The sequence below is a fragment of the Meriones unguiculatus genome, chromosome 3 (assembly GCF_030254825.1).
Source record: "Meriones unguiculatus strain TT.TT164.6M chromosome 3, Bangor_MerUng_6.1, whole genome shotgun sequence".
Lineage (NCBI taxonomy): Eukaryota > Metazoa > Chordata > Mammalia > Rodentia > Muridae > Meriones > Meriones unguiculatus.
This window is the reverse complement of record NC_083351.1, coordinates 140,046,331-140,074,277: the sequence shown is the minus strand read 5'-3', so window position 1 is coordinate 140,074,277 and position 27,947 is coordinate 140,046,331. Positions and strand designations below refer to the sequence as shown.

The 27,947-nt window shown below is 46.4% G+C and overlaps 1 protein-coding gene and 1 non-coding gene across 7 annotated transcripts in view; one reads left to right on the top strand and one right to left on the bottom strand.

Annotated features, from left to right (window-relative positions):
* Nucleotides 1-20,178, top strand: part of Rbm47 (RNA binding motif protein 47) — a 132,976-nt gene extending 112,798 nt beyond the window's left edge. For 5 of the 6 annotated variants that reach the window (XM_060380668.1, XM_060380669.1, XM_060380666.1 and 2 more), the window contains 4 exons: nt 10,262-11,421; nt 12,157-12,363; nt 14,363-14,568; nt 17,214-20,178. In XM_060380668.1, the coding sequence (XP_060236651.1) occupies nt 10,293-11,421; nt 12,157-12,363; nt 14,363-14,568; nt 17,214-17,444 (1,773 nt within the window). In that variant the 5' untranslated portion in view covers nt 10,262-10,292 and the 3' untranslated portion in view covers nt 17,445-20,178. The remainder of the gene's footprint in view (nt 1-10,261; nt 11,422-12,156; nt 12,364-14,362; nt 14,569-17,213) is intronic. The other variant, XM_060380670.1, reaches the window with a different exon arrangement.
* Nucleotides 20,179-27,624: 7,446 nt separating this feature from the next.
* On the bottom strand, nt 27,625-27,731 carry LOC132653444 (U6 spliceosomal RNA). Its single transcript, XR_009591183.1, has one exon. It is a non-coding gene; the product is annotated as a U6 spliceosomal RNA (small nuclear RNA).
* Between the last annotated feature and the right edge of the window lie 216 nt (nt 27,732-27,947).

Here is a 27,947-nt window from a genome sequence, read left to right as displayed (position 1 = left end):
CTGTCTCCGTAATCAGCCAGAGGTATGGAAGGTTCCAGTCCTTTCTGCATGTTATATCTGGATCATTCCTTGGGCTTGACCTGTGGCCCACTGTTGGTTATCTACATTATTAAGCCAGCCTTAGCTTCCAATGCAATAAATGTTTGCCCAGTGGAGGTATGTGACCTCCTCCTCCTGAGGAAGGAGTCTTTGTATGCTTCCACCTCACCCTGCTACGTCAGCCCCAGTACGGACTTTGTACAAGAACAGGTATTGATACTGGTTAGCTTGTTAAAATGGAAGTCATAATCCTTATTTTCTTTATTTAATAAGTTCTACATTGTTCCTTTAACAAATATGCATTGTCATTTAAGTTCCAGACTTTGAGGATCAGGACCAGGCATAGACTCTGTCCCCTTGGAGTTGATGTTTTAGACTTGGAGAGAGACTGAGGAAAAAGGATGGTAGTTGCACCTTGTCTGAAAAGGGAATGATGACAGTGAGCCATAGATTTGGTCTGTCTGATGCTAAGCATGTCTGACAAGACAGAGACCCATGGGGTTTATCATTCTGGGGTTCTAGATTTCCTGTCCTTATAAATACTACTCACACGCCCTGGGTGTTAGCAGAGAACTTCCTAAATTCGAAGATCAAATCCTGAGCAAAACCATTATAAATGAACCACTCTTTTTTTCTTTTTACTTGGAGATTCATCTGAGGCCTTCTAGCCCTGGGCAAACTTCATGGCCTTTGGTTTCCTCCTGTCTCCACACAAAATAAGGGCTGTGTTTCAGCCCAGTCACCATCCAGCTCTATGTCCTTTCTGAGCCTCTTCTGTTCCTTTTACGCCTCTTGCATTTCAGCTGCTCTAGGTAATTCCAACACATTTGCCAATCTTTGCTTATGCTCTTCCCTCTGCCCTTTCCTCTCTGCTGGACTATGAGCACGAAGACTATGCAGTGTCACCACTGCACAGCCAAGCACTGAGCACAGCCCAGGCCACAGCAAGCACCCAGTCAATGAGTGAGAGACCGTGCGAGTACCGTATTGCTTCCTCGTTCATGTCATCAGACCATCGCCTTTGGAGTATACAGAGGCTGACTTTAGTACCAAGGAACTGACTGACTGTGTTTCAAGACCCCATTTTTATCGCTGAGTGTGCCTTAAAAAAAAAAAAATGTGACTCTTAAATGAGGCTGTTATTACGGAAGTCAGTAGTGAAATTTGAAAATGACCCAAGTCTTGAAAACCAGATTGTCAGCTGCTCTCATGGGTCCTCAAAGCAGAGATTCTCAGTTTAAATGAGACACTGATACCTGGGCAGGTCATTAGCCTGATTTCAGGAGTCTCATGGTGGCCTGTCAGTCAGTCTGTGGTAGCAGATTGGTCAGACCACAAAATGTGGTCTTAGTGTACGATGGTAATTGTTGCACTTGAAAAACAAAACTGATAGCATTTCAGCCACATCATTAAATAAATAGTCTGGCATCACAGATGCTGACTGGCCTGTTGCTTTGAACAACACTGCGAATGTCTCAGGCTTAGCAGCCCTGGAAATAGGAACTGGATCAAGGGTGGGATGGTTGGCCTAGTTTGGTGGTACAAGCCTATGATAGAGGCAGGAAGATTAGTGAGTGCTAGGCCAGCTTGGACTACACACCCTTTGTAGTTTCGAGGGGAACTGGTAGATGAGGAAAAAAGAGTTAAAAAAAAAAAGAATAAAAGATAAAAGATATCAGATTTACGTTGGGGATAGACAGTATGAAATAACAGCTTCTACTGTTTGTGTGCATAAAGTCTCAGCAGCTCCAAGAGACTCTATCATCAATCAGCTTTCCACAAAGAGCCACTCTGTACATTCCCTACCCTACAAACTTTGCACTGTCTGAAGACATTTCTGGTTGTCAAAACACTGTAGGGGCACATGTTTGTTCATCTAATGGGTAGAAGGCAGGGATGTTTCCAAACTGCCTACAATGCCTAGGGCATCCCCTCACAACAGCCAGAATGTTGACAGAAACACAGAAGTTTCACAATCCCTTATTAAATGAGACCTCAGGTCCCTGTGCTGCTCAGAGTCGGGGGCTCTGTGAAATGAGATCACGTGCGTGAGAAAAAAAAATCCTCCAAAATATAAAATACCACGTTTCTTCAAGCTATACCTGATAGAAACCTCGGCAGCTTCCTTCCCTCTCAGGCATCTGCCTGCCAGCCAGACTCTGTTCTTTCTATATCTTGCAATGGCTCAGGTCAGCAGAGGCAAAATGAGGAGGGAAACGATAAATCCCTTCTACCATATGCTTGTGACTAGAGCATCTTAGTCCAGGAGGCACAAGTTTGTGTTTTGGGTTTGTCTGGGTGTTTGTTTGTTGAACTTGTTAAGAATAAGTGCTAAGCGTGTGATACTTTAAAGAGAGCAAGATGATAAATTCTTATCAGTTGTTCACGTGCTGTCAACTCTGGGGCAGAAACACCCTTCTATCTTGCCGGCTTTCTGGCAAGTAGCTTACCCCCCCTCCTGGGACATACAGCTGGTGTCCCTGGGAACCCACAGCAAAATGCCTCCTGTTCAGGACTGTGTTGATAGAAGTGCCTGGGAAAACCGAGCCTCTTGGCTTTGCTTCTGTTTATCAAACACAGCCATCCATTGAATGATGCCCTTCGCCATAACAGAATCTGTTACCAGCATCAACACAGCCGAGCCCTCGAATGTGAACTTTTCCTCAGTATTGAACAACTAAAGGTAGAGGCCAGAATGTCTCGGACCCCTGGATCTTCATCCTTAGGATTTTGCTAATTAGGGTAAGGGGGTGGGCAAGTTGGGTGTTTGTGTTTGAGATGAGCCCATGCTCCCATCCCCCACTTATTGTTTGGGCCTGTAGGTAAGTTCCTAGTCCTGAGGCCTGGCTCTGAATGGGACTCCTTTTACCCTCTCAGTCTTAGGGCTGACAGACATGCCGTGACGCCAGAGCCCCGAGAGTGGGAGTGCCTCTCCCTGATGTTTACCCGAGTGGGTGGTGGTGACTTGGCAAAAAGCTAAATGCCACCTGTTAGAAGCCCTCGGCTAAGGCTAATCTTTCCTTCCTGGTTTCCTCCTGCTTTCTGGTGAACTCTTCTTCACACAGAGCATCTCTGTAAGCCATGGGGTTATTCACAACTCTAGCTCTCCCTAAAATGTGAATTCTGGCCTTAAAGCGACTCCCCCCGCACCTCCAAACCTCACTTTTCCTCTTCTCTCTCTTTCCCTTCCAACCCCATGCCCTCCTGTCAGCACCCCATCTCTGTCATCTAAATTGACTTGGAACTCTTTGCAGTTCTCCTTCCTCAGCCTCCTGAGTGCTGGGTTCACAGGCATAAACCACTTAATCCAGTCTAAGTGATGTTCTTTAAAACGACAACAAGAGCAGTTGCTAACCTTTCTGTCGCATGGGGAGTCAGGTGTCTTCAGGTGTCACCGAAACCTCTCAAGTAGCTGCTGTCTAAACCACCTTAGGGATGAGTGTGGGAATGGAAGTCAGAACTCATAGGACAGTGCTAGAATGTGGTGCATGGGTGATTTGAACTCACAGGAAGTGCATGTTCATAGTTTGAATCCCCCAGACCTCACAGAGCTATGAACCAAAGTTAACTGGCAAACCAAGTAATTCTAGAATACACTCATACTTGCTTTTGATCATAAAGATTGGTTTTGAACACTGGAAATAGCTCTAAATAGTTCTAATAGTTCTAAATATATTAGCAGCCTTTGCTTGAACAGGTAAAAGGCTAAAATCTGAATGAGAGGTAATCTGAACCATACTAAAACCAGAATTCATGCTCTGAGTTTAGCTTGTAAGTGTAAATGTGACCTAGAACAAATATTCTCCCAGAATCCAGAGTAACCGTGGCTTAATTTGAAAGTATATTTCCGTGCCAAGCTGAACAAATGAGTTCTTCAAATACCCTGCCACGCTCACTTAATGTCGGCAACCCGCATTGAGGAGTGATGCGTTTTCAGCACTCCTTTCAGGGAAAGGAGCGTGTATTGGGAGAGTCCTGCCTCTCTGGGATTCTGGCATCCGCCAAGATGCTTGGACCCTTCGCACCCAGGGGGGCAGGTCTCTTCCGGTTCTCTCTGGAACACCCTCAGCAAAGCGCCCTAGCCCTAGGGTTAGATGAGGAACAGATTTACACTTGGGTGCCCGAGCCACATCACCAGAGGAGAACGACACAGCCAGCCAGCTTACCTGTGACGAAGGGCGTCTGGGAGGCTGGATATGCCAGTCTCCACCAGAACGCGCCGGCTAGGCTTCTCGCGTTGACCGGTTTAAAGCTGGCTCTGGGAACCTTTATGCGTGCTTTCCTGTAAACACAAGAATCTTACGTAGGGCCAGGATTCTTGCCTGGTTCAGGTTCAGTTTTCTCATGGTGACATTCCTTGATCCCTTATTTGGAGGCTCTGCCCTGGGAACCCTTCACAGACCCTTTTCATTTTCATTTCATCCTCGCCCCATGAGGACGATCAGCTGTGGTTTGAACGCCGAATGAACGCTGAGCCAGGCTCACACAATTTCTGATGATTCTACTTCTTTGCCCTGCGCCTGATTCTTTATCTGTAAGGTAGAGTACCCCAATAATGTCCCCTGTAGACGTGAGGACACGAATGAGTTGGCACACACACAGATACACAGCACTGCCTGCTACATAACAAGCCTTATAGATGACTCCAAAGCTTCAAAACGTCTACAGGATTCCCCCAGGGTTCATCGCTGGACTGAATTTGCTCTCCCCAACTCCAGACTTCAGATTGCTCTGAAACCTGAGTTGCTCCACCCAGCCCTCTGAAAAATCGCTTCCTGCCATGTAAATGAACTTGAGAAAGTCTATGCTATTTATCTAGATGTTTTACCCGGGGCCAAGGATCAGCTTTGTCCATATCTCTACCTTAAGCAGGGATCTTGTCATCATTCAGTGTTTGATATTTCGTCTCAGACACTTCCCTGCACAGGAAACCCCTGTGTGTTCCTGCTCTTGCCTTTTCAAAGAGAATATTCTAGGCGATTTTTGTTGTTTTGCTTTTAGACAGGCTAGTCTAGAAGGCCTGATCCTCTTCCTCACCCTCCTCAGTGCTGAGATTATAGCTGAGTGTTGCCACACCCAGTCCAAGGCTAATTTTTAATCTCTCTCTCTCTTTTTTTTTCTTTGAGATAGATTTTCTCCTCATTGCCCTCCCTGGTTATCCTGGAACTAGCTCTGTAGACCAGGCTGGCCTGGAACTCACTGAGATCTGACTGCCTCTGGAATTAAAGGCAACCACCACCACCACCTGACTTCTCTCTCTCTCTCTCTCTCTCTCTCTCTTTTTTAATGGTGCTAGAAACTGAATCCAGGGCCTTGCACTAGCTGGGCAAGTGCCCTACCACTGAACTACATTTCTTAGGAATTTTGTTTTGTTTTCTCAAGATAAAGGCTAGCCTGGAACTTGATACATTGCTAGGCATGACCTTCTGCCTCTACTTCCCTAATGCTGGTATGACAGGCTTGTGATGTCAGTCTGGGCCTTCAAGGCTAATTTTATGTTTGCTTATTTATTTGTTTGCTTATTCATGTGAGTGTTTGTGAGAGAGTGGGCGTGAGTCTGTGTGTGTGTGTGTGTGAATGTGTCTGTGTGTGTGTGAGTAGATATACACATACAGGTGAAGACACCAGAAGAAGGCATGGGCTTCCTTGGAGCTGGAGTTACAAATGTTTACAGGGTACCCAGCTTGTTGTGTGCTTGTTTGGATGTGAACTCCAGCTCGCATGACTGGGCAGCGGGCACTCTCAGCCACTGGACCATCTCTCCAGCTCCCTGGGGCTAATTTTTCCTTTCCCCCCTCCCCCACCAAGGCTATTTTTTATTTTTTATTTTCAATTAAAATATAATTATACCATTTCCCCCCACTTTCCTTTTCTTCTTTTAATCCCTCCCATGCACCCAGCCCTCCGTGCCCTCCCTCAAATTCGTGACTAATTTAGCAAGATTCTGAGGTGGCTGGGCATTGACCTCGAGGACGGTGACCTTATCAGAAACGAATGGTTAAGAATTAAAGCCTGGCTCCTTTCAAGCCGTTCCTGGTCAGTCAGCACCAGTGCAGAGAACCGTAGACTTCAGCTTCCCTGTGTCTGAGCATAGCTGGGAGGTGAGGACCTCAAGGACAAGACCTGCCTGCCACTGGCACAGGGCATCTAAAGTGGAACCAAATCCCATCTGCTATAGGGTTGGGGAGACAAGGCATGTTAGCACCATAGCAGCCCTTTTTAAGGCATTAAGTAATGATTAGTTTTTATTATGTCTAAACTTTTGGCCTCACATTTGTGAATCAATATTTTATATAACTGATCTAACTGTGGCATGAGAATTAGGAGAATGGAGCTTGTAGACTATAAGATTTTCATAAGTGTGCTAAACTGACCCAGCATATCTATCTATCTATCTATCTATCTATCTATCTATCTATCTATGTATCTATCTATCTATCTGTCATTTGCAATGCTGAGGATCAGACCCAAGACCTTGTGCATTAAAAGCAAGTACAACATTTTGAAAGGTCTAACATTTGGGAAGCTGGAGGAGTGGCTCAGGGATTAGGAGAGCTTGCTGCTCTTGTAGAGGAGCCAAGTTCAATTCACACACACATCTGGTGTCTCACAACCTCCTGTCACTCAAGCTCCAGGGGATCTGGCTTCCACAGGCACATACATGCATACATACATAAAGAATGCAGGGAACATATTTTTAAAGCTATGTCATTTTTTAAGGGCCTCTATCAAAATCCAGGTTTTATTGTCTTTTGTTTTTGTTTTGTTTTTGTTTTTTGCCTCTCTGAAACAGCTCACTTTTTTTTTTTTTTAGGGTATGTTTATGCTAAGGAATAAGTTCCATTCCTGTAACCATCCAACAGTGACATATTTTCTATATTGTACTAACACATAGACTCTCCCTTGATTGTGCATATGTTTATATGTGTATTTGGCATCCTCCATATCAAAAGATAAATTTTTAAAAATCTTTTATATTGGTGGCAACTGCCTTACTCACCAAACCATCTTACCAGTCCCCCAAGGATATATATATATATATATATATATATATATATATATATTTAAATGGAGAAAATGTGTCTTTAAAATCATTCTAAAATTCAAATAATTGGCCTGAGTGTTCACCACAATTTGAATCAAAGATAATATTGCATTTCTTGAGCTACTGCAGTGTTCTAGGCATAGGTCAAAGTTTCTTTTTCAAGCTGGGCATGATGGTGCATAGCTGTGTGATCTCAGCACACTGGGGAGACTGAGGCAGGAGGAACATGAGTTCAAAGGCAGCCTGGACTCAGGTGGGACTGTTCTTATCTGTAACTTTATTGTTCCTGTGATAAGATGATATTACCAACACACACACACACACACAAAAAAAAAACTTTTGGGCTTCCAAAAAAGAGGCTTAGAATCCATGGTGGCTGGAACAGTGTGGCAGCAGGCAGCAGCCTAGGAGGCTGGAGCAGCTAGCTGATAGCTCCTATCTTGAACCACAAGCACTAAGCAAAGAGGGGAATGGAAGTAGGGTGAGGCCTTAAGCTCTCCAAGCCCTTCCCTGGAGGAAGCGACACACTTCCTCCAGCAAGGCCACACCCCCCAGGCTGCCCCAAACACCAACTGGGGACCTTTCTCACTCAAACCAACATAATATCTTGTATTTATTGACTCACTTGTTGTGCTAAAATTAATACTACCATTAGGACTCCCATCTGCAGGTAGGGAAGCTGATTCATATAATGGCTAAGTGTCCTCTTTCTAAGTCATACAATTAGGAAGAGTTAGGACTCAGACAACCATGCTGTCTGCCTAACATGGGCAGCCTCTAACTCGGAACACCCTACTGACAGCCCTCCTACAGCAAATGAGCCAGAGAGGATGCTTGAGCTGAGCAGCAAATCCATATCTCTGTTTTGTGTGTCAGTATAGATTTGATTTTTTTTTTTCTTTCTTTCTGAGACAAGCTCTCATTCTGGATGCTGACCTCAGAACCCACAATCCTCTTGCCTCTGCCCCATGAGGCCTGGGATTACAGATGTGTTAGCTTACCATACTTAGCTTTTTTCTTTTCTTTTTCTTTTATTTGTGATACTGGGTATTGAAGCTAGGGCCTCTCACACCCACTGGGCAAGCACTGTCTAATCACCTGTGCTTACTCAGACACCTTAACAGTTCTTGTGATCTCATGCACAACTCAGAGTTCTACGTTTTGAAAGTAAACTGTGTTACTGGTTCCAGTTCAATGATGAAGCCTTAGGTCATCCTTAAAGTGACATTTTTTACAAAGAGTGAGAATGTGTTAGGATGTTTCTAAAATATGAAGCTGCAAAGAAGAAGAAGCCAGGCCCCAGACACTATCCGACAACACAGAAAAAAGGTGGAGAAAGCTCTATTGTTAGGTGGACACTTAGCTTTTTCCTTTTTGTTCTTATGTTACGTGTATGGGTGTTTTGTCTTCACCATATTCCTGCCTAGTGCCGAAGGAGGCCCAAAAAAGGCTTTGGATTTTCTAGAACTGGAGTTACAGACAGTTGTGAGCTATCATATGAGTACTGAGAATCAAATCTGAATCCTTTCGAGGAGCAGTCAAGTGCTTTTACCTGCTCAACCATCTCTCCAACCCATTTCTTTATTTTCTATAGACTCCATTTGTCCAATAATGAGGTAGATTTCTTTTTTTTTAAAAAAGGTAATTCAGATGCTAGGCAGTGGTGGCATGAGCCTTTAATCCCAGCACTTGGGAGGCAGAGGCAGGTGGATCTTTGAGTTTCAGGCCAGCCTGGTCTACAGAGTGAGTTCCAGAACAGCCAGGGCTACACACACACAAAAAAAATCCTGTGTCAGGAAGGAAAGAAAGAAAGAAAGAAGAAAGGAAAGAGAAAGAGAGAAAGAAAGAAAAAAGAAGAGAAGATAAGAGAAGATAGGAAGAAAGAGAAAGAAAAGAGATGGACAGAAGGAAGAAAGAAAGAAAAGGTTATTAAGAATCTTTCCATTATAAAAGCATTGTTTGCTGCTTTTAATGACACTATTACATTATGTTCTCTAAATGAAGGTGGACACCAATCTGACCACTGCCAGCTTAAAGCAATATTTTTGGCCCCCATTTAAGCTCTATCAGTCTCAGATGACTAATGACAGCTTTCCTATCTCCTCCAGAACTGTATTGAGCCAGGTGTGGTGATGTGTACCTATATTCCCAGAACCTGGGAGGCTGAGGCAGGAAGTTGTTGTTGAGCTCAAGGCCACACTGAGCTACTTATGGAGACCTAGTCTTTAAACAGAACAAAATAAGCCACAAGTTGGGCTTTTTGGTGGCTTATATCTGTAATCCCAGCACAGGAGGCTTGGGTAGGAGAATTGCTGTGAGATCCAGCCCAGGCTACAGAATGAGTTCCAGGTCATCTAAGACCAGTGTGAGTGACACCCTGCCTAATATGAGTAAATGCTATGTTGCATAGCAGTCCTGAGGAAAGAAGATGGGATCTGGAGCCAAAAGCCTAGGTTTCTGTGTGAACTGGAGCAACCTACACAACCTCTGAGTCCCTTTCCCCACAAATAAGCTGAGATGAATGTCAGTTACTGTGTCCAAAGGTTGAAAAGGTGAACTAAGAATGCAGGCGACATTTCTCTGAAACCTCTGCTGTCTTTCCCCATAGCCACATTGCTTCACAGCGTTCAGAGTTAGCCTGAGTCCATATCTGTGAATGGTCCCCAAGATGTTGCCTGAATACCGTAAAAATCTGACTAGTTACTAGGCCAACTCCAAAGCAGTTGAGACATGCCATTTCCTTTCAAAAACTTGATGGTACAGCTCAGCATCTATCGTGGAGGGAAACACGCCCTGGAAGGTTCCTCTAATGATCACATTGCTCTGTGTCTGCACTCAGCAATGGTTCTACTTGGCGGTAGAACCCTTGCCTCAGCATGCACAAGGTCCTAGGTTCCATCCCCAGCAGCTCACACACCACAATGGCACAAGTATGTCGGTCAGCTTGCATGAGTACAATAAAAAGGTCTGCCTTAAAGCCTCTGTACACCACTTGACTATTTTAAGACCACCTGCCTTTCCACAGCTAGCGGCCTCCTCCATCTGGCCTCTCCGTTCAGTCCACCACGACCTGCCCGCTCACAGGCGTGTATCGCCAACCGGAAACAAAGGAGGCGAGCTCAGGGCGGAGTGCTTGCCGGGTCCCCCTGCTCACGCTCCTCTTTTCTCTTGTTGCAGATTTCCACCAACTGTGGATGCCTTTGACATTATGACCGCAGAAGATTCCACCACAGCCATGAACAGCGATCCAACCGTGGGGTCCTCCTCCAAGGTGCCGGAGGGCGTGGCAGGCGCGCCCAACGAGGCTGCGCTCTTGGCGCTGATGGAGCGCACCGGCTACAGCATGGTGCAGGAGAATGGGCAGCGCAAGTACGGGGGGCCCCCGCCCGGCTGGGAGGGCCCGCATCCCCAGCGCGGCTGTGAGGTCTTCGTGGGCAAGATCCCACGGGACGTGTACGAAGATGAGCTGGTGCCTGTGTTTGAGACGGTAGGCCGCATCTACGAGCTGCGCCTCATGATGGATTTCGATGGGAAGAACCGGGGCTATGCCTTCGTCATGTACTGCCACAAGCACGAGGCCAAGCGAGCTGTTCGCGAGCTCAACAACTATGAGATCCGCCCGGGCCGCCTGCTGGGCGTGTGCTGCAGCGTGGACAACTGCCGCCTCTTCATCGGTGGCATCCCCAAGATGAAGAAGCGCGGGGAGATCTTGGAGGAGATCGCCAAGGTCACCGAGGGCGTGCTCAACGTGATCGTGTACGCCAGCGCGGCAGACAAGATGAAAAACCGAGGCTTCGCCTTCGTGGAGTATGAGAGCCATCGCGCCGCCGCCATGGCGCGTCGCAAGCTCATGCCAGGTCGCATCCAGCTGTGGGGCCACCAGATCGCCGTGGACTGGGCCGAGCCGGAGATCGACGTGGACGAGGACGTGATGCAGACGGTGAAGATCCTCTACGTGCGCAACCTCATGATCGATACCACCGAGGAGACCATCAAGAGGAGCTTCGGCCAGTTCAACCCGGGCTGCGTGGAGAGGGTCAAGAAGATCCGCGACTACGCCTTCGTGCACTTCACCAGCCGCGAGGATGCCGTCCACGCCATGAACAACCTCAACGGCACGGAGCTGGAGGGCTCCTGCTTGGAGGTCACCCTGGCCAAGCCTGTGGACAAGGAGCAGTACTCCCGCTACCAGAAGGCAGCCAAGGGCGGTGGCGGCTCGGCCGAGGCGGTGGCCCAGCAGCCCAGCTATGTGTACTCCTGTGACCCCTACACTTTGGCCTACTATGGCTACCCCTACAATGCGCTCATCGGGCCCAACAGAGACTACTTCGTAAAAAGTTAGTGGAGACTCTTGTCTTGAGGGCCCCTGGGTGTCTGGCCCCCCAGGCAGAGGGGTCAGATTGATCGTGGCTGCAGTGCACTAGGCCCCACCTACTTAGGTTGAGGGTTGGGGCCATGACTGGCAGTCACTGTTGCAGGATTGGGAGAAACAGCCCTTCGGGTGAACAGGGGTCTGCCTATGCCTTGGAGGTTATGTTAAAAATCTGATTTGGAGCCCCGGCTTGGTGATGGCAGGCCGGCAATCCCAGCATCCTAAAGAGGATTCCTAGGTCGAGGCCAGCCTGGGTTACCACTTCTGAAATTCAGTCTTAAGATGCTGGTTGGCACAGTGGTTCCTGAGAATCACTGAGTGTGTCAGACCAAGCATGTCACTAGAAAACAAACATAACCTAGGTTCAAGGGCCCACTGTTCTGTTCTCTGGGTCTGAATGAGCAGCCTCTGCCTTTTTTCTTAAGCACTGAACGAGGAGGGAGGATGGGCATATATCCCTTTCCAGATCTGACATTTTTAAACCCCAAAGCTGAAGCTGCAGTTACAATCCTTGGGACTCGCCTTGCCTTGCATTAAGCAGGCAGATTAGAATGACAAAACAGACCAAAACGGTTCATCAGAAGCATCTTTGTGGCCCGTTAAAGGCCGTGGCCACCTGCCTCTTAGACAGAGGGTAATCTGGAGGCCCCTGAACCGTCACTGTTGCTGGCTCATCCTTCTTTGTGTTGTTATTATTAAGCAGGCAGCGTAAGAGGCCGAGGGCGAGGCGCAGCTGGAAACAGAGCCCCGGGGCCCAGGGGTTCCTACCTCGGAGGATATTCTGCTGGCCGTGGTATATATAGCCGATATCACGAAGGCAAAGGCAAACAGCAAGAAAAAGGATATGAACTTGTGCCGAATTTGGAAATCTCTGCTGTCAATCCAGTTGCCATTAAACCTGGCACAGGTCAGTAAAAAAAAAAAAAAAAAAGCATTTAGGGCAAATGCATCATTTGGCCCTAAACCACAACCCTCAGTGTTCGTGGCTCTTAGATCTGTCTACACATGGATTCTTCTCCCCTTCTGCGAAAAGAAGCCTCCCCACCCCTCACCCCCACACTGTCTTCTTAGGAGAACAATCTAGTTCAGGCTCTGTTCACCTTAGACTGTCAGGGAGTTTTTCCGACAGGGGTCACCCACCAATTTCCCTGTGACCACATAGGCAGAGTCAAGGGGAAGAGTTGAAGGGAGTGGAACTGCCTGGTTCTTCTGTCATCTCGAGCCTGTCTTTTCCTGTGAATGTAGGTAAACACCCCATCACTGAACTATGCCCCAGCTTTGCGTCAGCCACCAGAAAGCAGAGGGGCCCAGATATTGCCAGTTTTGAGAGAAAGTAGAGACTTCTTTTCCAGAGCAAAGAGTGCCACTTTTCCTGTGATTATCTGAGAGGTGAAGGTTTTTTTTTTTTTTTTTAAACAACTGGATCTGTAGATTTAGAATCAATCCATTGAGTCAGGGACTTTGAACTTTGGTTTTACCACCAGCCCCACACTTATTTGCCAACAATATGGACCCACTGGTGAGGAAGGATAAGAGCTATTCATTAACTGTGTTTGAGTTTGGCAGACCCATTGTCTGCAGCTTCTTCACACGTTGACCTGAACCCATGGAGAATTCTTTCTGTGGATAAATGATTCTCTCCCTGGTGTCTGGGCCTTCCTGAGGGTAGGAGGGAGAGCTTTTGAAGGTTGCCTGCTCCTTTGCCGGTTGCACACTGCTTTTTCCAGATAAGAGGCAAGGAATTGGTATGTTTGGAACATAGGATTAAAGCATTAAAGGAACCCAGTGGTAACTGGGGAAATAGCCCTGTCATCTCCGTAATACGGTGGCTTCTGGCACTGGGATGCCTTATAAATGCCATCAGCACTGAACAGTCTTTAGCCGTGTGAGGTCCTGAGTCCTGGGGTGGAGAGGGCTATAGGCTGGCAGATAGAATAATGCAGTCGCTCTGTACAGGTGCCACTTGGCTTCAGATAGTGGCAGCATCTCTTTCTCATCTCTTTCTGATCATTGGAAGTTATGACTTTGTCCTTCTGAGAGATACCAGGGCAATGCTAAAGGATCTGGGCACAAGACTAGGGGAAGATTTGATTGGGAAGGAAGGTACAGCTATTTGGTTAAGATTTTAGATTTTTTTTTTTTAATTTTTAACTGAATGGCCACATCACTGTTTATCTTATGACCATTCTGTCTCTTTACCTTTGAGCACATCCATCTTAGCAGAAGAAACATGCTTACAGTTGGAGAGAAAACATACATGAAAGGATTCTCTGTGTGTACATTTCATGTTCCCATTTATCCTTTCAGAACACACAGCATGCACACACAGACACACAAGCTCCAAATCGGGGCTAGCATCTCTTCCTTTTGATCTCTTGATATCGCACACGGATGTTCAGTAATTCTGTCTGTTTGAATCTCTGCTTGAAGCCATTCCTTTGGACTCTACTCACAGAAATTATTTGCATTGGCAGGTTAGAGTGAAAAGCCAATCACCCGCTGCTATAAGTGGATATTAGCACACTGGAGGCTCTTCCATTTTCCACTCTCCCATCTCCCAGGCCCCGCACACACGCACACACAACTCCCCCTGGATCGTAATGCTAACGTGAAATCCAAGGTGAAGAGGATGTTCTCACATTTCTCTTAAGTTGTCAGAATGATACCTCACCTCAGCCCACTTCTTAAAACATTGTGAAAGTGCAAAGGGCTTTGTCTGCAGTGAGTGACGCAAGTGAGAAATAAGCAGAGCTCACACTCGTTGGGAAATGTCAACGCAGAGACCTCACTTGAAATGCTCCTCCCACGGTGCTCTGTGGAGAGACTCCATCCCGACTCGGTGCCAAGCCAAGCAGAGCAGGGGGACAGCGAATGATGCGCCTGTCTTATTCCTGCTTCTCTTGCAGTGGCCATCCCTGCCATCGGTGCCCAGTACTCCATGTTCCAGGCAGCCCCAGCCCCTAAGATAATTGAAGACGGCAAGATCCACACAGTGGAACACATGATCAGCCCCATTGCTGTGCAGCCCGACCCCGCCGCCGCCGCTGCCGCCGCCGCTGCCGCCGCCGCCGCCGCTGTCATTCCCTCGGTATCCACACCGCCACCTTTCCAGGTAGAGCTCTTGCCCGGCCAGTGAGTTATGTACGGGGTCCCTCAGAGTTCCTGATGGGGGGCACTAGCGTTTGCATATGGAGCCTCTCTCAGTCATAGCCCGCCTCGGTATTCAGCCCTGAGAATATACTCGGTGCATCGGTGCAATGGTATGTTTTTAAAGTGAGGGTTTTTATATTTGATTCCTCCCCCTTCCGGAGCAGGGGATCAAGCCTAGGGTACTGTGTCTTCCCCCAGCCGTGTCCTCCTAGCTCTTAAAAAATGTTCAGTGTGAGATAGCAAGAAAGACATGTTTAGCTCTATGAAGATTTTTTTTTTTGGAAGTTTATTATTTTTAAAAGTATATTCATAGGATTAGTATGGCCCAGCAGGTAAAGACGATTACTTCCAAACCTGATTCAGTCCCCAGGACCTGGATGGTAAGAGAGAACCAGCTCCGACCTCCCTCCATCCATGCACTGTGATATACAACCAACTCCCAACGCCACACACTCTCTCTCTTGCACGCGAATGCGCCCAAAACTGTCACTATGGTCATGTAATTCATGAGGAAGATTTTCTTTTGGATGGAGTAGATATAGAAAATCCTCCTCTCCTCCAGCTAGGATTCACACCGTGGCTGCCCTCTCTTCCCAAACCGATCTTACCTTTTCGCCCTTTCATTCCTCCGCCTACCCAAGTAGCCTCTCCTCTGGCTCTCGTTAATACGTTTTTCTGTGGCATCTGACTGCCAGCCTGTTGTCTCTTGGAAGGCTGCTCTCCACACCTCAGCGTCTTCATTGTGTAGCACACGGGGAAGGCACCTGTAGAGCAGGGGGAGGGGAATCTTAAAACTCTTTTTCTCTGAATGAGTGAATCATAAGTAGTGATGCCCCGGGTCTTTCAACTCACTGAACAAGAATTATCCAGGCCGTGCAATTTGCAAATCGGAAATGCCTATTTATGCCAGAGTCCTGAAGACTGCATGTCGTTTGGGCTGGGCTGGGGATCTAGCTGTGTACGAGTCAATGGCCAGGCGTCTGAATCACCATAGAATACACCTGCCCTTTCCTGCTCTGAACTAAGTCTTGACTGCTTCATTCAGAAAGGGTTAAGCCAACACCAGCCTGTTACTAAGTGATTTTTTTTTTTTTTATTCAACTTAGAGCCTTTTTGTTTGTTATCTTTCGTTTTTGAGATAAGGTCTAGCTGTGTAGCCCAGACACACCCCACAACTCAAGACCTCTTAAAAAAATAATTTTTAAAAATGTCTCATGCTGTATAATAAGATTTCAGTTTAGGGGGCTGGAGAAATGGCTCAACAGTTTGGAAGAAGTAATGCTCTTTCAGAGGACCCGGGTTTAGTTCCCAGAACCCACAACTGCCTGGAGCTCCAGGTCCAAGCTGAGACAGGGTGTCACTATAGTCCTGGCTGGCCTCCAATGCACTGTACAGACCAGGCCTGGAATTCACAGAAATCTTCCTGCCTCTGCCTTCCGAGTGCTGGACTTAAAGGCGTGCACCACCACCATCTGGCCTTGACTAAGGGTTTTAATGGCTTAAATAAAATCATACAAATAAGGCTCTTAAGAACCTGGCCCTTAGTTATTCATGTGATCACCGTTACCATAGCTATTTTTATTACAGTTAGAAAAAAAAAAATTCTCAAATTGGAAGTTCTTTTGAACCTAGTTCTGTGAGTCTGACGTCTAGCTTTCGTGCTAGAGATGACTGGACCCTTTATTAGAATCTCAGTATTTGGGAAGTGGAGGCATGAAGATGAGGACTTGAGGGTCACTCGAGATACAGCTCATTGGAGGCCAGCTCTGCTTCCTGAGAGCCTGTCCCAAAGCAACAGGAACAACAACAACAAAAAAAACCAAAATCTAGAAGCAACCATACCTGGTAGCACAGGGCCTGCAATTCTAGTTACTTGGGAGGCCAAAGCAGGAAGGTGGCAAGTTCAGGGCTTCTCTGGGCTACGGAGCAAGTTCAAAGCTAGTCTGGCTGACTTACGATGCACAGGAGCTGCATCGTATGTATGAGGTGTCCTAGGTTCAAATCCACAGCACTGAACAGGAAAATAAAAACACCCAACAACCTATGAAGACCCTGATTTTTAAATGAAAGTTTCCATTTCCTATATCCTAGATTATGCATTCTGAAGGTAGAGTAAGGTGAAGAGAGGACATTTCTTTCAGGCCATCCTGTGGAGCACAAGGCACACCAAACACTCCATTCGCTCACTGTGTGGTGTTTTAGTTTTGCCCTAAATCCATGCTTAGTTCTTAGAGCTATGTTGACCCTCAGAGTCTCGTCCTTCCCTCCCCCACCTCACCACCCCTTGCTTGTTGTGGAAACTTGGTGTACCGCGCTTTCAAACAGAGAGGGGGGCGTCCCAAGACGCGTTAGAATCGGTGTTCTCTAGGCAGACCCCCAGCCCCTCGTTACCTCTCTTTGCGGCTTTAACTGATATTACAACTCCGGCTCAACCTACAGCCTCCCCCTTTGACACAGGCCTGAGCGCCGCCTTTGAAGGCGTTAAGCCCCTCGAGGGCGATGGGTCTTGCGGCCACTCACCACTCCGCCTCCCTACCTAGACCCCTCCTCTCCCTCCCCGCTGATGAACCTGCCCTTGCGCTCAGGAGGACTTTGTCTGTCTCTCAGGGCCGTCCGATAACTCCCGTGTACACGGTGGCACCGAATGTTCCGAGAATCCCCGCGGCGGGCATCTACGGGGCCAGCTACGTGCCCTTCGCTGCTCCAGCCACCGCCACCATCGCCACACTACAGAAGAACGCTGCGGCCGCCGTGTACGGGGGCTACGCCGGCTACATACCTCAGGCCTTCCCCGCTGCTCTCCAGGTGCCCATCCACGACGTCTACCAGACTTACTGAGACCCAGGGACCGGAGCCAAGGCAAGCCACCAAACACCGCTGAAGGAACACTTTATTATTTATGAAGAAAGTAACGTGTCGGATTGGCACACGTGGGAAACCTGCAAGTGAAGAATGTTATCGAGTATCACACAGAAATATTTTCTATCAAATGAAGTTTTCACGCGTTTTTGTTTTGTTTTTTTAAAGACTTCTCAACTTAGCAGGCCCGCGTTCATACATTTCCAAGAGACTTTTGATGCCTCAAGTCTTAACACCATCTTTTAAAATTTGTACGCTCTACTGCATTTGTACAGAGGTTTGGTTTTGTTTTTTTTTTAAGGATATATTTTCAGTATGAAGGTTATTTTCTTAACTTCTGCACTCCAGAGTTTTCTATTTTGTAGGACCTTTCAAAAATATATCAGCTATATATATAAATATATATATATATCAAAAAAGCACACCCTCGCATCTAGGGAACTATTTTGAAAACTATATTCAATATTTAAAGACACAAACTGTAGTGCTACATAAAATATTATTTTATTTTCAAGGTGATGCTGGAAAGTGCAATTTTAAAACGAGTAAGAGTCTCTGCTGTATTTTCACTGGCATTAAGGGCTGATATTGCCATGTATCTTCATGTTTTCTGGTTTTGGGGGTTGGGGGTCAGTTTGCTTTGGTTTGTTTTTTATTAACAGTCTGTTCTTAAGCCAACATGGAAGAGACTCATCACACCCAGAGTCCCAACACTGGACAGCTCTCACCTGCCCTCATTACCTTGGTCTTTATTGTTAACTATGTCCCGCCCCCCTTTCCCTATCTCCAGTCAAGTCTGGCACATCTCAGAAAAATGGATAATTCTGCTAGAGAAGACAGCTGATGCCTTTTATACTTCTTCCTGGGATTGTGTTATGGTCTTTTTATTTTGGTTTGTTTGGGGAGGTGTTACCTTCTATATGTGTTTTCGGTAGCAGAATACCCATAAGGACCAGATTTTAACATGTTTGCCAACCACATCTTTGCATATTGTTCAGTATGAAACTTTTTCATTGTTCAGTATGAAACTTTACCTTCCTAGTGCTTTGATTTTTTTTTTTTTTCCTTTTTTGAAGTCCGAGTTTTTAGAGACAAAGAATGTATGTGATTATGGAGAAGACCTTCAAGACTTGTCAACAGGGAGTTAAGCTTCTAGCCGCCTTCTTGGGTTCCCTACAGAATGGCTGCTGTCATCAGGGGTGTGGGAGCACCATGTTTGTTGATCAGGGTTTCCCTGGGTGGCTCTGCATTTGGTAGGCGAACGTGGGGTGCACACATCCAGGAGGGCTCTGTAGGAGTTCAAGGGGAGTTTGTAAATAACTTCTGACACTTGCTTATAGTCCTTTTGTGTTGCCAGGGTTCACAGCCTGCCTGTAGTGTAATGCGAAATGCAGCCATTTTATTTTGATGTTATTAAAAGTGTTTGGGGTTTTGTTTTGGTTTTGGTGTTTTGGCAGTAAATACACAGATGCAGTGTTTTGTGCCCATTTAAAGGCTTTTCTTTGGCAGAGTAAATGTAGAGTACAGTAAAAGGCTACTATTGTCATTTGTTTTATGAATTATGTCAACCTGCATCTTTTTAAAAGGCTCAATCAAGAATGTGAGGAGGGCAACAAGGTAACAGATACACAGTTGTATTTTATGTTGTAGCAGAGCCCATCAAAATCTTTCTTCCCACAAGAGTTTTGCTATCAGGATTAACTCCTTTGGTTTTTCAAGACAGGGTTTCTCTGTGTAGCCCTGGCTACCCTGGACTCGGCTTGTAGACCAGATATCAAACTCAAACTCAAACTCACAGATATCCCCCTGCCACTGCCTCCTTGAGCGCTGGCATCACAGGCATGCACCACCTCGCCTAGCTCAGGCATAACTCTTATTTGAGGATTAATACTAGGACCATGCCCTTCACAAATGCTCTTAGATAGTTGTTTAATTTTTTTTCTCTTTTCTTTAAATTAAGAGATCCCCAACTGTCTTTTTTTTCCCTTTATCTTGATGGGATGGATTTTTATATATAAGAAATATTTATAATTATTTAACTGTTCTATGAAATCGTGCCTGCTAAGGCCTCCAGGCCTTCCTTCTCATCCTTGTTGAATGGCGCGAAGCAGCTGTGCAGTGTCTGAGGAGCCACCCAGGAAGTCGAACCCACACAGGCACGTTGGGATGAGCGGCCCCATAAAAAGGCAACTTGTATCAGGTCCCTTGAACTTGGGGGAAAGAAAAAGTGCTTTCTTTCCCCGCCAAGGACTGAGCCAGAGGTCCTTAATGAAACACTGACCCCCACGTCCTTACTATATTTTACAAGTGCCTAGAAAATATTTGCAAAGGTAATCATCATCATCATCAAATAATAATAAAGGAAAAAATGCACTAACTTAACATGGCAACTACCTTAAAATACAAGTGTTGGTGGCAGCTGGGAAAGGTCAGCGGTCCTGCCGTATGTGGTCTTGCCTGCTCCTATTGTTTCACAACCATTTCATGTACACTACTGAGGTAAGTTTATAACTTGAAATGTGAACTTTTTTTTTTTTTTTTTTTAGGATTAAGAACAAACTAATATAAAAGTTTTTAAAAGTTTTAGAGTCTGGGTTTTAGACATGCTACTAGTTTAGTTTTTAGCTTCGTATTTGAAAAGCTTTTTGGATCTTGCTGCATTTACAGTGCATTCTGAAGATGTATGTGGTAAATAAAGCTTTCTTTAAAGCAATGTCAAGGCTTTCCTTTTTTTTCTTCAAAAATAAAGTTAGGAAGTGTTTGCAACAGCGGAGGGATTGACGAATTCAGTCTTCGAGGTTGGGGGGAAAACGGACACCTGTCTTGTCTTTGGCTTGGAAAAGCCGTGGAAGGAGGAGGTGGAAATATGGTGCTGCATTTTCTACCGATATCCTCACAACTTCCGCTCAGAATGCTGCCCACCGTTTGGGTTCAGGCAGGCTGTGACAAAGCCTGCCGCAGAAGGAGCCATGAAGGCAGCTGAGATGTGTAATTGTCCAGTGAGCTCAGGATGATGCTGGCTGACCTCTACTTTGGGCCCTGCACTGAAAGCAAACCCTTCGGTGTCTCCTTTTCCCAATCCTCAGAATGTTATCAGAACCTCCCCAAGAGTGCACTAAATTCAGACGGTATCTGCCAGGGAGTGGCTGGGGGCAAAATTACAAGTAGTCAGAACTGCACTTAGAATTTCTTGGGACTGCTCCACCTGGCTCTGCTGGTCTTTAATTGTGGTGGGTTTTTTTTTTGTTTGTTTTAATAGTTTACTGAGAATTGAACCCAGGTCCTCTGGAAGAGCAGTCAGTGCTCTTAAACTCAGAGCCACTTCTCCAGCCCAGGAGATTGGGCAGGGGGTCGGGGAGCAACGTGAGACAAGGTCCTGCTGTGTGTATCCCAGGCCCATCTCAAACTCATCAAAGTTCTTGTGCCATAGCCTCTCCCTAGCTGGGCCACCATGCTAGGTTTGAATGTTTACCTTCTTAACTTGAACTAGGGTCATGACCTCCCACTGCACATTTCCTGGAATCCATACTTCCTCTGTAATGTATGAAAGGAGTAAAACTTTCAGGACTAGAACAGGGTTGAACACTTGTCAAGAAAATAGACCAGCAGGCAATGGGCAGTTCTTGTTTTGTTATATAAAGATTTGTTTTTAATCTGTGTATGTGTAGGACACGTGTATGTCACTAGTATGTGGGTGCTAGAAGAGGGCATCTAATCTGGAGCTGGAGTGACAGGCAGTTGTGAGCTGGGGGTGCTGGGAACCGAACTCAGGTCCCCTGCAAATGCATCGCTCTCTTAGCCATTAAGTCATCTCTCCAGCCTCACTGCTGTTTCTGAAAAATGCCTTTGCCTGCTTGTTTAAGTCAGGCTCTTGTGTAGCCACAGCTGGGATTAACCTCCTGCTTGGTTTAGGCAGTGTTTTGAAGAAGACCTACTCTGTTCCTGTTCTAGGAGAAAAGTGCTCATACCGCCAGAGTCATGCTCAGGTTCAGAGTGAGCTGCTCCAAACAGCTCAGACCCATGCAGAGCAGCCCCTGGTCTAGCCACAGGCATGGTGGTAGCAGCTACAGCCTTGTTCCCTCACACTGGTGGGGCTGCCCTTCCAAGCGGGAGAACACAGGAAGGGGAGCACGTCCGGTGAGGATAGATACGATTGTGAGCCTCCTGGCTCCTGCTCCCACTCTCTTTGTGAGCTAGGTGGGACAGATAGTGACCAGCGGAGTCTCAGAGCTAGACTGACTCAGAACACTCCTCTCCAGGCCTGGGATCTCTCTGACAGCACACTGGCAATGAATCCATCCAGTCTGTTGGGGAAAGGAAAGAAAAACCTGTCTGGTTTTGCCTTGTATAGTAATCCCATGTGCAGCTTGGGGAGTGGGGATAGGAGATGGGGTGCTTTGACAGTCCTGTTTCTCTAGAAGACAGAACAGTGTAAGGCAGACTGGTAAAACTGCTTACAAGATTCAAGAAACTCTAGCCACAGGCCATCCCAAAGACTATGGCGGGGGCTCACCTCAGTGTAAGAGGAAAGCAGCTGTGCTCTAAACCCAGGGCCACATAGATCTTAAGCATACCCTCTACCTCTGTAGCCCAGTCTTCAGCTATGTCCTGGCTGGTTGTTGCTTTGGTTTGTTTCAGTTTTCTAGGGTGTTTGTTCGTTTGTTTGTTTGTTTTGGCATTTGGGGGTTGGAGGTGGAAATGTCACCGATGGAGACAAAGTCTCTAAAGCTGACTTGCACAAGCCTAGGTTGGCCTCAGACTCACTATCCTCCCACCTCAGCCTCCTGCACTGTGGGATCCCAGGGGAGGGCACCATGCCTGGCTCTTCTCTGGTTTGTCAATAGAACGTTCTTGGGGATGGAGAGATGGTTCATCAGTTAAGAGCTCTTGCTGTTCTTTCAGAGGGCCCGAGTTCAGTTCCCATGTTTGGTGGCTCACAACTCCCTGTAATTTTGGCTTTCAGAGATAGGGTGTCCCTTTCTGGTCTCTGAGGGCAGCCACACACAGGTGACATACATTCACACAGACAAATAAAAGTGGGGGGGCTGGAGAGGATATTTTTAAGGGGGGGTTTGCTGGAGAGATAGCTCAGTGGTTAGGGACACTGACTACTGTTCCAGAGTACCTGGGTTCAATCCTCAGTACCCACACGGCAACTCAAAACTGTCTGTAACTCCAAACTCTGACACTCTCACACAGGCAAAAACACCAGTGCACATAAAGAGAAATAAGTTATAAAAATGGAGTGACAGTTCAGTGGTTAGGAACATAAATAAATCTTTTAAAAAACAATAGATTCCATATATATCTGTCAATCAATGCACACAAGTACTTATTTAGTCAAAAGTCAGGATAATTACCATTGTCTGGTTTGAGGCAGAGTTCTCTGTAACCCTGGCTGTCCTGGAGGTTGCTCTGTAGACCAGGCTGGCCTCAAACTGAGAGATCCTCCTACCTGTGCCTCCCCACTGTGGAGATTAAAGGCTTATGCCACCACTGCCCAGCTTTTTTTTTTTTTTTTTTTTTAATGATGATGGGAAGGGTGACATTTTTGCCATGGCTGGTTTAATGAAATGACATCTTAAATTTTTTACTTATCTTGATTTATTTTCTGTGTGTGTGTGTTTTGCCTGCATGGCTGTCTATGCACCACTCTGATGCCTGGTGCCTGTGGAGTGCAGAAAAGGATGTCTAATCTCCTGGAGCTGAAATTACAGGCAATGTGAGCTGCCATGCGGGTGCTGGGAATTAAACCCAGGTCCTCTGGAAGAGCAGCCAGTTCTCTAAACTTCTCAGCCAACTCTATAGCCTGAAATGACATTTTAAAAATAGATTTTTATTATATGTTTATAAGTCTATGTATGTATGTAAAAGGACACCTTGTCCTACTTTTGACATAGGTCCTGTTTCTGAGCCTCAAAGTCAAAGAAAGGGAAGTTCAAGTTTAACAAGGAAAAAAAAAACTTTCTTTCAAGTAAAAGGTCTAAGGCAGGGGTTCTCAACCTGTGGGTCAAGACCCCTTGGGTAAACCTCTATCAAAAAAATTTACATTACCATTCATAACAGTAGCAAAATTACAGTTAGGGAGTAATAGCAAAACTAATCTTATGGTTGGGGTGTATGGTCTTCACAACAGGAGGAACTGTAGTAAAGGGGTGTATCGTCAGGAAGGTTGAGAGCCACGGGATGGCTACCCAGGACCCTCTCTGCCCCTTTCCAAGACCCCCCTACTCTTAAGGGCACAGTGCTGTTCAGTTTCTAATTCCTCACGCTACTAATGATTTCTCGGACACTTCTGTCTATACGCAGGCTGAAAGTCCTACAGAACAGCTTCGGTTTCGAATCAGACTGCCCAGGGAAACTCCCAGCTCTGCTTCTTACCAGTCACATGACCTTGAAGGGGGGGAAACAACTGCCAGTCATGTGATCTTGGGGATTTAAAAAAAAAAGTCATTTGACCTCATAAGGTTATAAATGAATTTGTGAATCTCTAAAGCCTGATATACTGTGGGCATGTTTTCATACGACTTTCTGTCCTTGACCTTACCTGTCCCATGCCCGCACCATGGGCACGCCCCACCCCCCAGTGCTGGGGATTGAACCTTGGGCTTCATGCTCTAAGCAAATGCTCCACCACTGAATTCTGTTTTAAGGAGACAGGCTCTAGTTTTCACAGGCTGGCCTTGAACTTGCTCAGTACTCCAGACAGGCCTTACATTTTCAATCCCCCTGCCTCAGTGAACCCTAATAGGACCCTATTCCTCTATTGGCAATCCCTCAAGCCTTTCCATTTGAAGCTTGAACTGTGTTTCTTGTTTTTGTTTTGCTTTTTTGCTAGGGCTTCACCCATGCTCTGAAAATACTGCAGTGCTGAGTTACACCCCCAGCCTGGGCCTCTTAATTCTCCTATTCACCGTTTACCCAATAAACATTTATTGAGTGCCAGCGTTGTGTTAGCACAGAAGGAAACACAGGAGTCAACACAATTGCCCATCAGCCTCCCAGCACTCCCAGGTATTTTACAAGCAGGGGCACCTGACCCCCAGGCTTGTACAGAAAGCAGATCTGTTGGCAATATCCCGGATGAGCAGGGGCTGGGGAAAGCACACAGTCAGCGTGGGCTCTCGAGAGCTTCAGTGGTATCGCCTCTGAGGAGGAAGAACGGGAGTGAGGCCCACCGTCTTCCTTAAACACCGAACGGAGACCACATCCTGCATTCACTGTAGGAGGAAGCTATCTGGCAGATCTCACTAGGAGCCTGGGGGCCAAAAATACAGTGGGAAGAACGCTGAGTCGTTCAAAAAATAAAATGGTGGCTCTTGGGACAGGCACGGTGGTGCTGGACTGCAATCCCCGGAGTGCAAGGTCAGTCAGCAGTGAGTTCAAGGTCAGCCTGGAATGTAGTGAGATCTTGTCTCACCCTATCCCGCCAAAAGAAAACAACAGGGTTTATCCACGTAGATGAACCTGCAGGTGTGTCTTTTTAGCGCGGCACACCCAGGAGTTCTCCTTGGAAAGCTGCCCCCTGCTGGATGCTTCCAGACCCCGGCGGAACACCAGCCAACCTTGACCCTGAAGCAGACTTTTCAAGAACGGCCAAGGCTCGGGGAGTCCTCTTCCTGGTCCAGACTCCAGCCTCTAGGCTCTTTCATCCTCTTCTCTCCGGGCTCTGCAGCAGCTGCTTGCACCTGCCAGGGCATCCCCACTACACTGAGACGCACAGGCCTCGCACCCCAACCGTGGCACAGGAACACGAGCCTTTGCGGAGGTAATGAAGGCCTTTGTCCCTCGACAGGACTTGGAGGAGAAGGAGAAGAATCTTGAGACCCACAAACTTCCCCAGCACCGTCCCATGAGTTCTGCCACACACTTACGCTCACACTTGAGAGCAGCGCCAGATCCTGTATTTGCCAGGAATACAACCTTTCTGAGCTAATTTTCAGCCACTGTTATTTCTTGGCTTGCCCTACTTTGTTTGTCCAAAAAAAAAAAAAAAAAAAAAGCCTCCGTTACTGATTAACCAACCATGAGACTTAAATAGGCCTTAGTCATTCTGAGGCAGGAAGGACGTGTCTCAAGCCTAATTGTTCCTGAAAGGACGGTACTGGAGGTCAGGGGTTAAGACTTGTTGAACTCTGGGATCATGATAACACACGGTCGTGCTACTTCGGTTTGACTGGGATTTTTCCTCTCCTCTCCTGTTTGGACTTTTACTCCAGACACTGGTGGCACTATGGGGCAAAGTTATCGTTCCCATTAACCACTCTCATCTCTACCCCAGTTCAAACCTGGCCATTTGGCACTTCCTTAATTGTATATAAAGTGCTATGCCGGCTTAGTATATGCGCACACACACACACACACACACACACACACACTGTGTGAGAGAGACCGAGACAGAATTTGGAAATGAAACCTGATTCTAAACATGGTCCAGCCTTTACAGAAGAGAGAAATTTTCTGAGAGTAAGATACAAGAACAAGAAAATGAGTTGAGTATAACTTCTTAGCCCTTCAGTTCAATTACCCCAAAAATCAGGGGGGCTTAGTCCAGGCCTTCCTTGAACATTTCTTTTTCTTGATCCTTTTTTCCCATATGTTTGGGAATAATGTTAAAAATCTTGAGAAGGTGACCTCTTTATGTCAAACAATACTTTATATGAATGATTTTTAGACTTTAAAAAATGTTTTTCTTTCCTTTTTTTTTTCTCAAGACAGGGTTTCTCTGTGTAGCCTTGGCTGTCCTGGATTCACTTTGTAGACCAGGCTGGCCTCAAACTCAGAGATATGCCTGCCTTTGCCTCCCTGAGTGCTGGGATTAAAGGCGTGAGCCATGTGCCCAGCTCAAAAATGTTTTTCTTTAGTGTGTATTGTGTGTGTGTGTGTGTCTGTCTGTCCATCTGTCTACGTGTGCGAATATCAACTGGAAAACTTTCAGGGATTGTTTCTTCTTTTTTTCCACCATGTGGATCAAAACCAAGTCAAGCCATCACACTTGGTGGCAAGCATCTTGCTTGCTAGACAATCTCACTAGTCCTGTTTTTTTTGTTTTTTTGTTTTTTTAACTGTTTTTTTTTTACTAAAAAATAACAAATCCAGAGGCTGGAGAGATGGCTCAGTGATTAAGAGAACTGGCTGTTCCTCCAAAGGATATAGGAGACAAAGGATGTGAACAGACTTCTCTCCAAAGTGCAAGATGGCCAACAATCCTGTAAAGGCAGCTTACAACCGACTGTAACTCTAATTTCAGAGGGTCTGATGCTCCTCTGGCTTCCTTGGGCACCTGACATACACTTAGTGCACAGACATACATTCAGAACAAATACCCATACAACATACAATAATTTTTAAAACCTAAAATGGTGTATATATCACATACAGCTTAATGGAGTCCCACAGACTAAGCCCCGGTCACTGGGCATCCTTGCTTAAGTATATCCCTCTTGCCTTGAGAGGAAGCGGAACAATGGCTTCCTTCTGTTCTCCTTCTCAAGTCTTCCCCAGTCCTGCATTTTCTGTGACAGAGTGAAGCAACCCTGTCCGGTCTTGGAGCGTACTTCCCCACCACGCCCATCTCAGTCTTCCAAACCCTTCCGGTCCTCTCCACCAGTCATCAATACCATACTCCGACCTTTATTTTCTATTAAAGTAAAAGGTGTTGTTTGATTTGAAAGTACAGTTCAGTCATTTTTAAAATTTTTTAAAATATTAATTACAGTTTATTTACTTTGTATCCCAGCCCGTAGCCCCCTCCTTCATTCCCTCCCAATCTTACCCTCCCTCCCTCATCTCCTCCCTGCCCCTTTCCAAGTCCACTGCTAGGGGAGGTCCTCCTCCTCTTCCATCTGACCCTAGCTTATCAGGTATCTTCAGGACTGGCTGCCATGTCCTCCTCTGTGGCCTAGTAAGACTGTTCCTCCCTTGGGGGGAGGGGGGAGCGGGGGAGATAAAGGAGCCAGTTGTTGAGTTCATGTCAGAAATAGTTCCTGTTCCCCTTACTAGGGAACCCACTTGGTTACTGAGCTACCATGGGCTACATCCGAGCAGGGGTTCTAGATTATATCCATACATGGTCCTTGGTTGGAGAAACAGTCTCATAGAGGGCCCCCGTGCCCTGATATATTCTGTCCTTGTGGAGCTCCTGTCCTCTCTAGGTCATAAAAATATGGAACGCTTCATGAATTTGCGTGTCATCCTTGCGCAGGGGCCATGCTAATCTTCTCTGTATCGTTCCAGTTTTGGTGTATGTGCTGCCGAAGCAAGCGCCAGCTCAGTAATGTTTATCTACTATTGTGGATAACTGTCATCACCATATCTTTACAGAATATTTTCTTCCCTTTCCCCGCTATAAGGACTCAGTCCCAGATCCTCTACCCTCGGGTGCTGGTGCTGCTCATTTGTTTTCTGTCTCTATAGACTTGCCTGTCAGGATATTCACATGCATGCATGTATGGCCACATTCTTCCACTTACCAGAGACTAT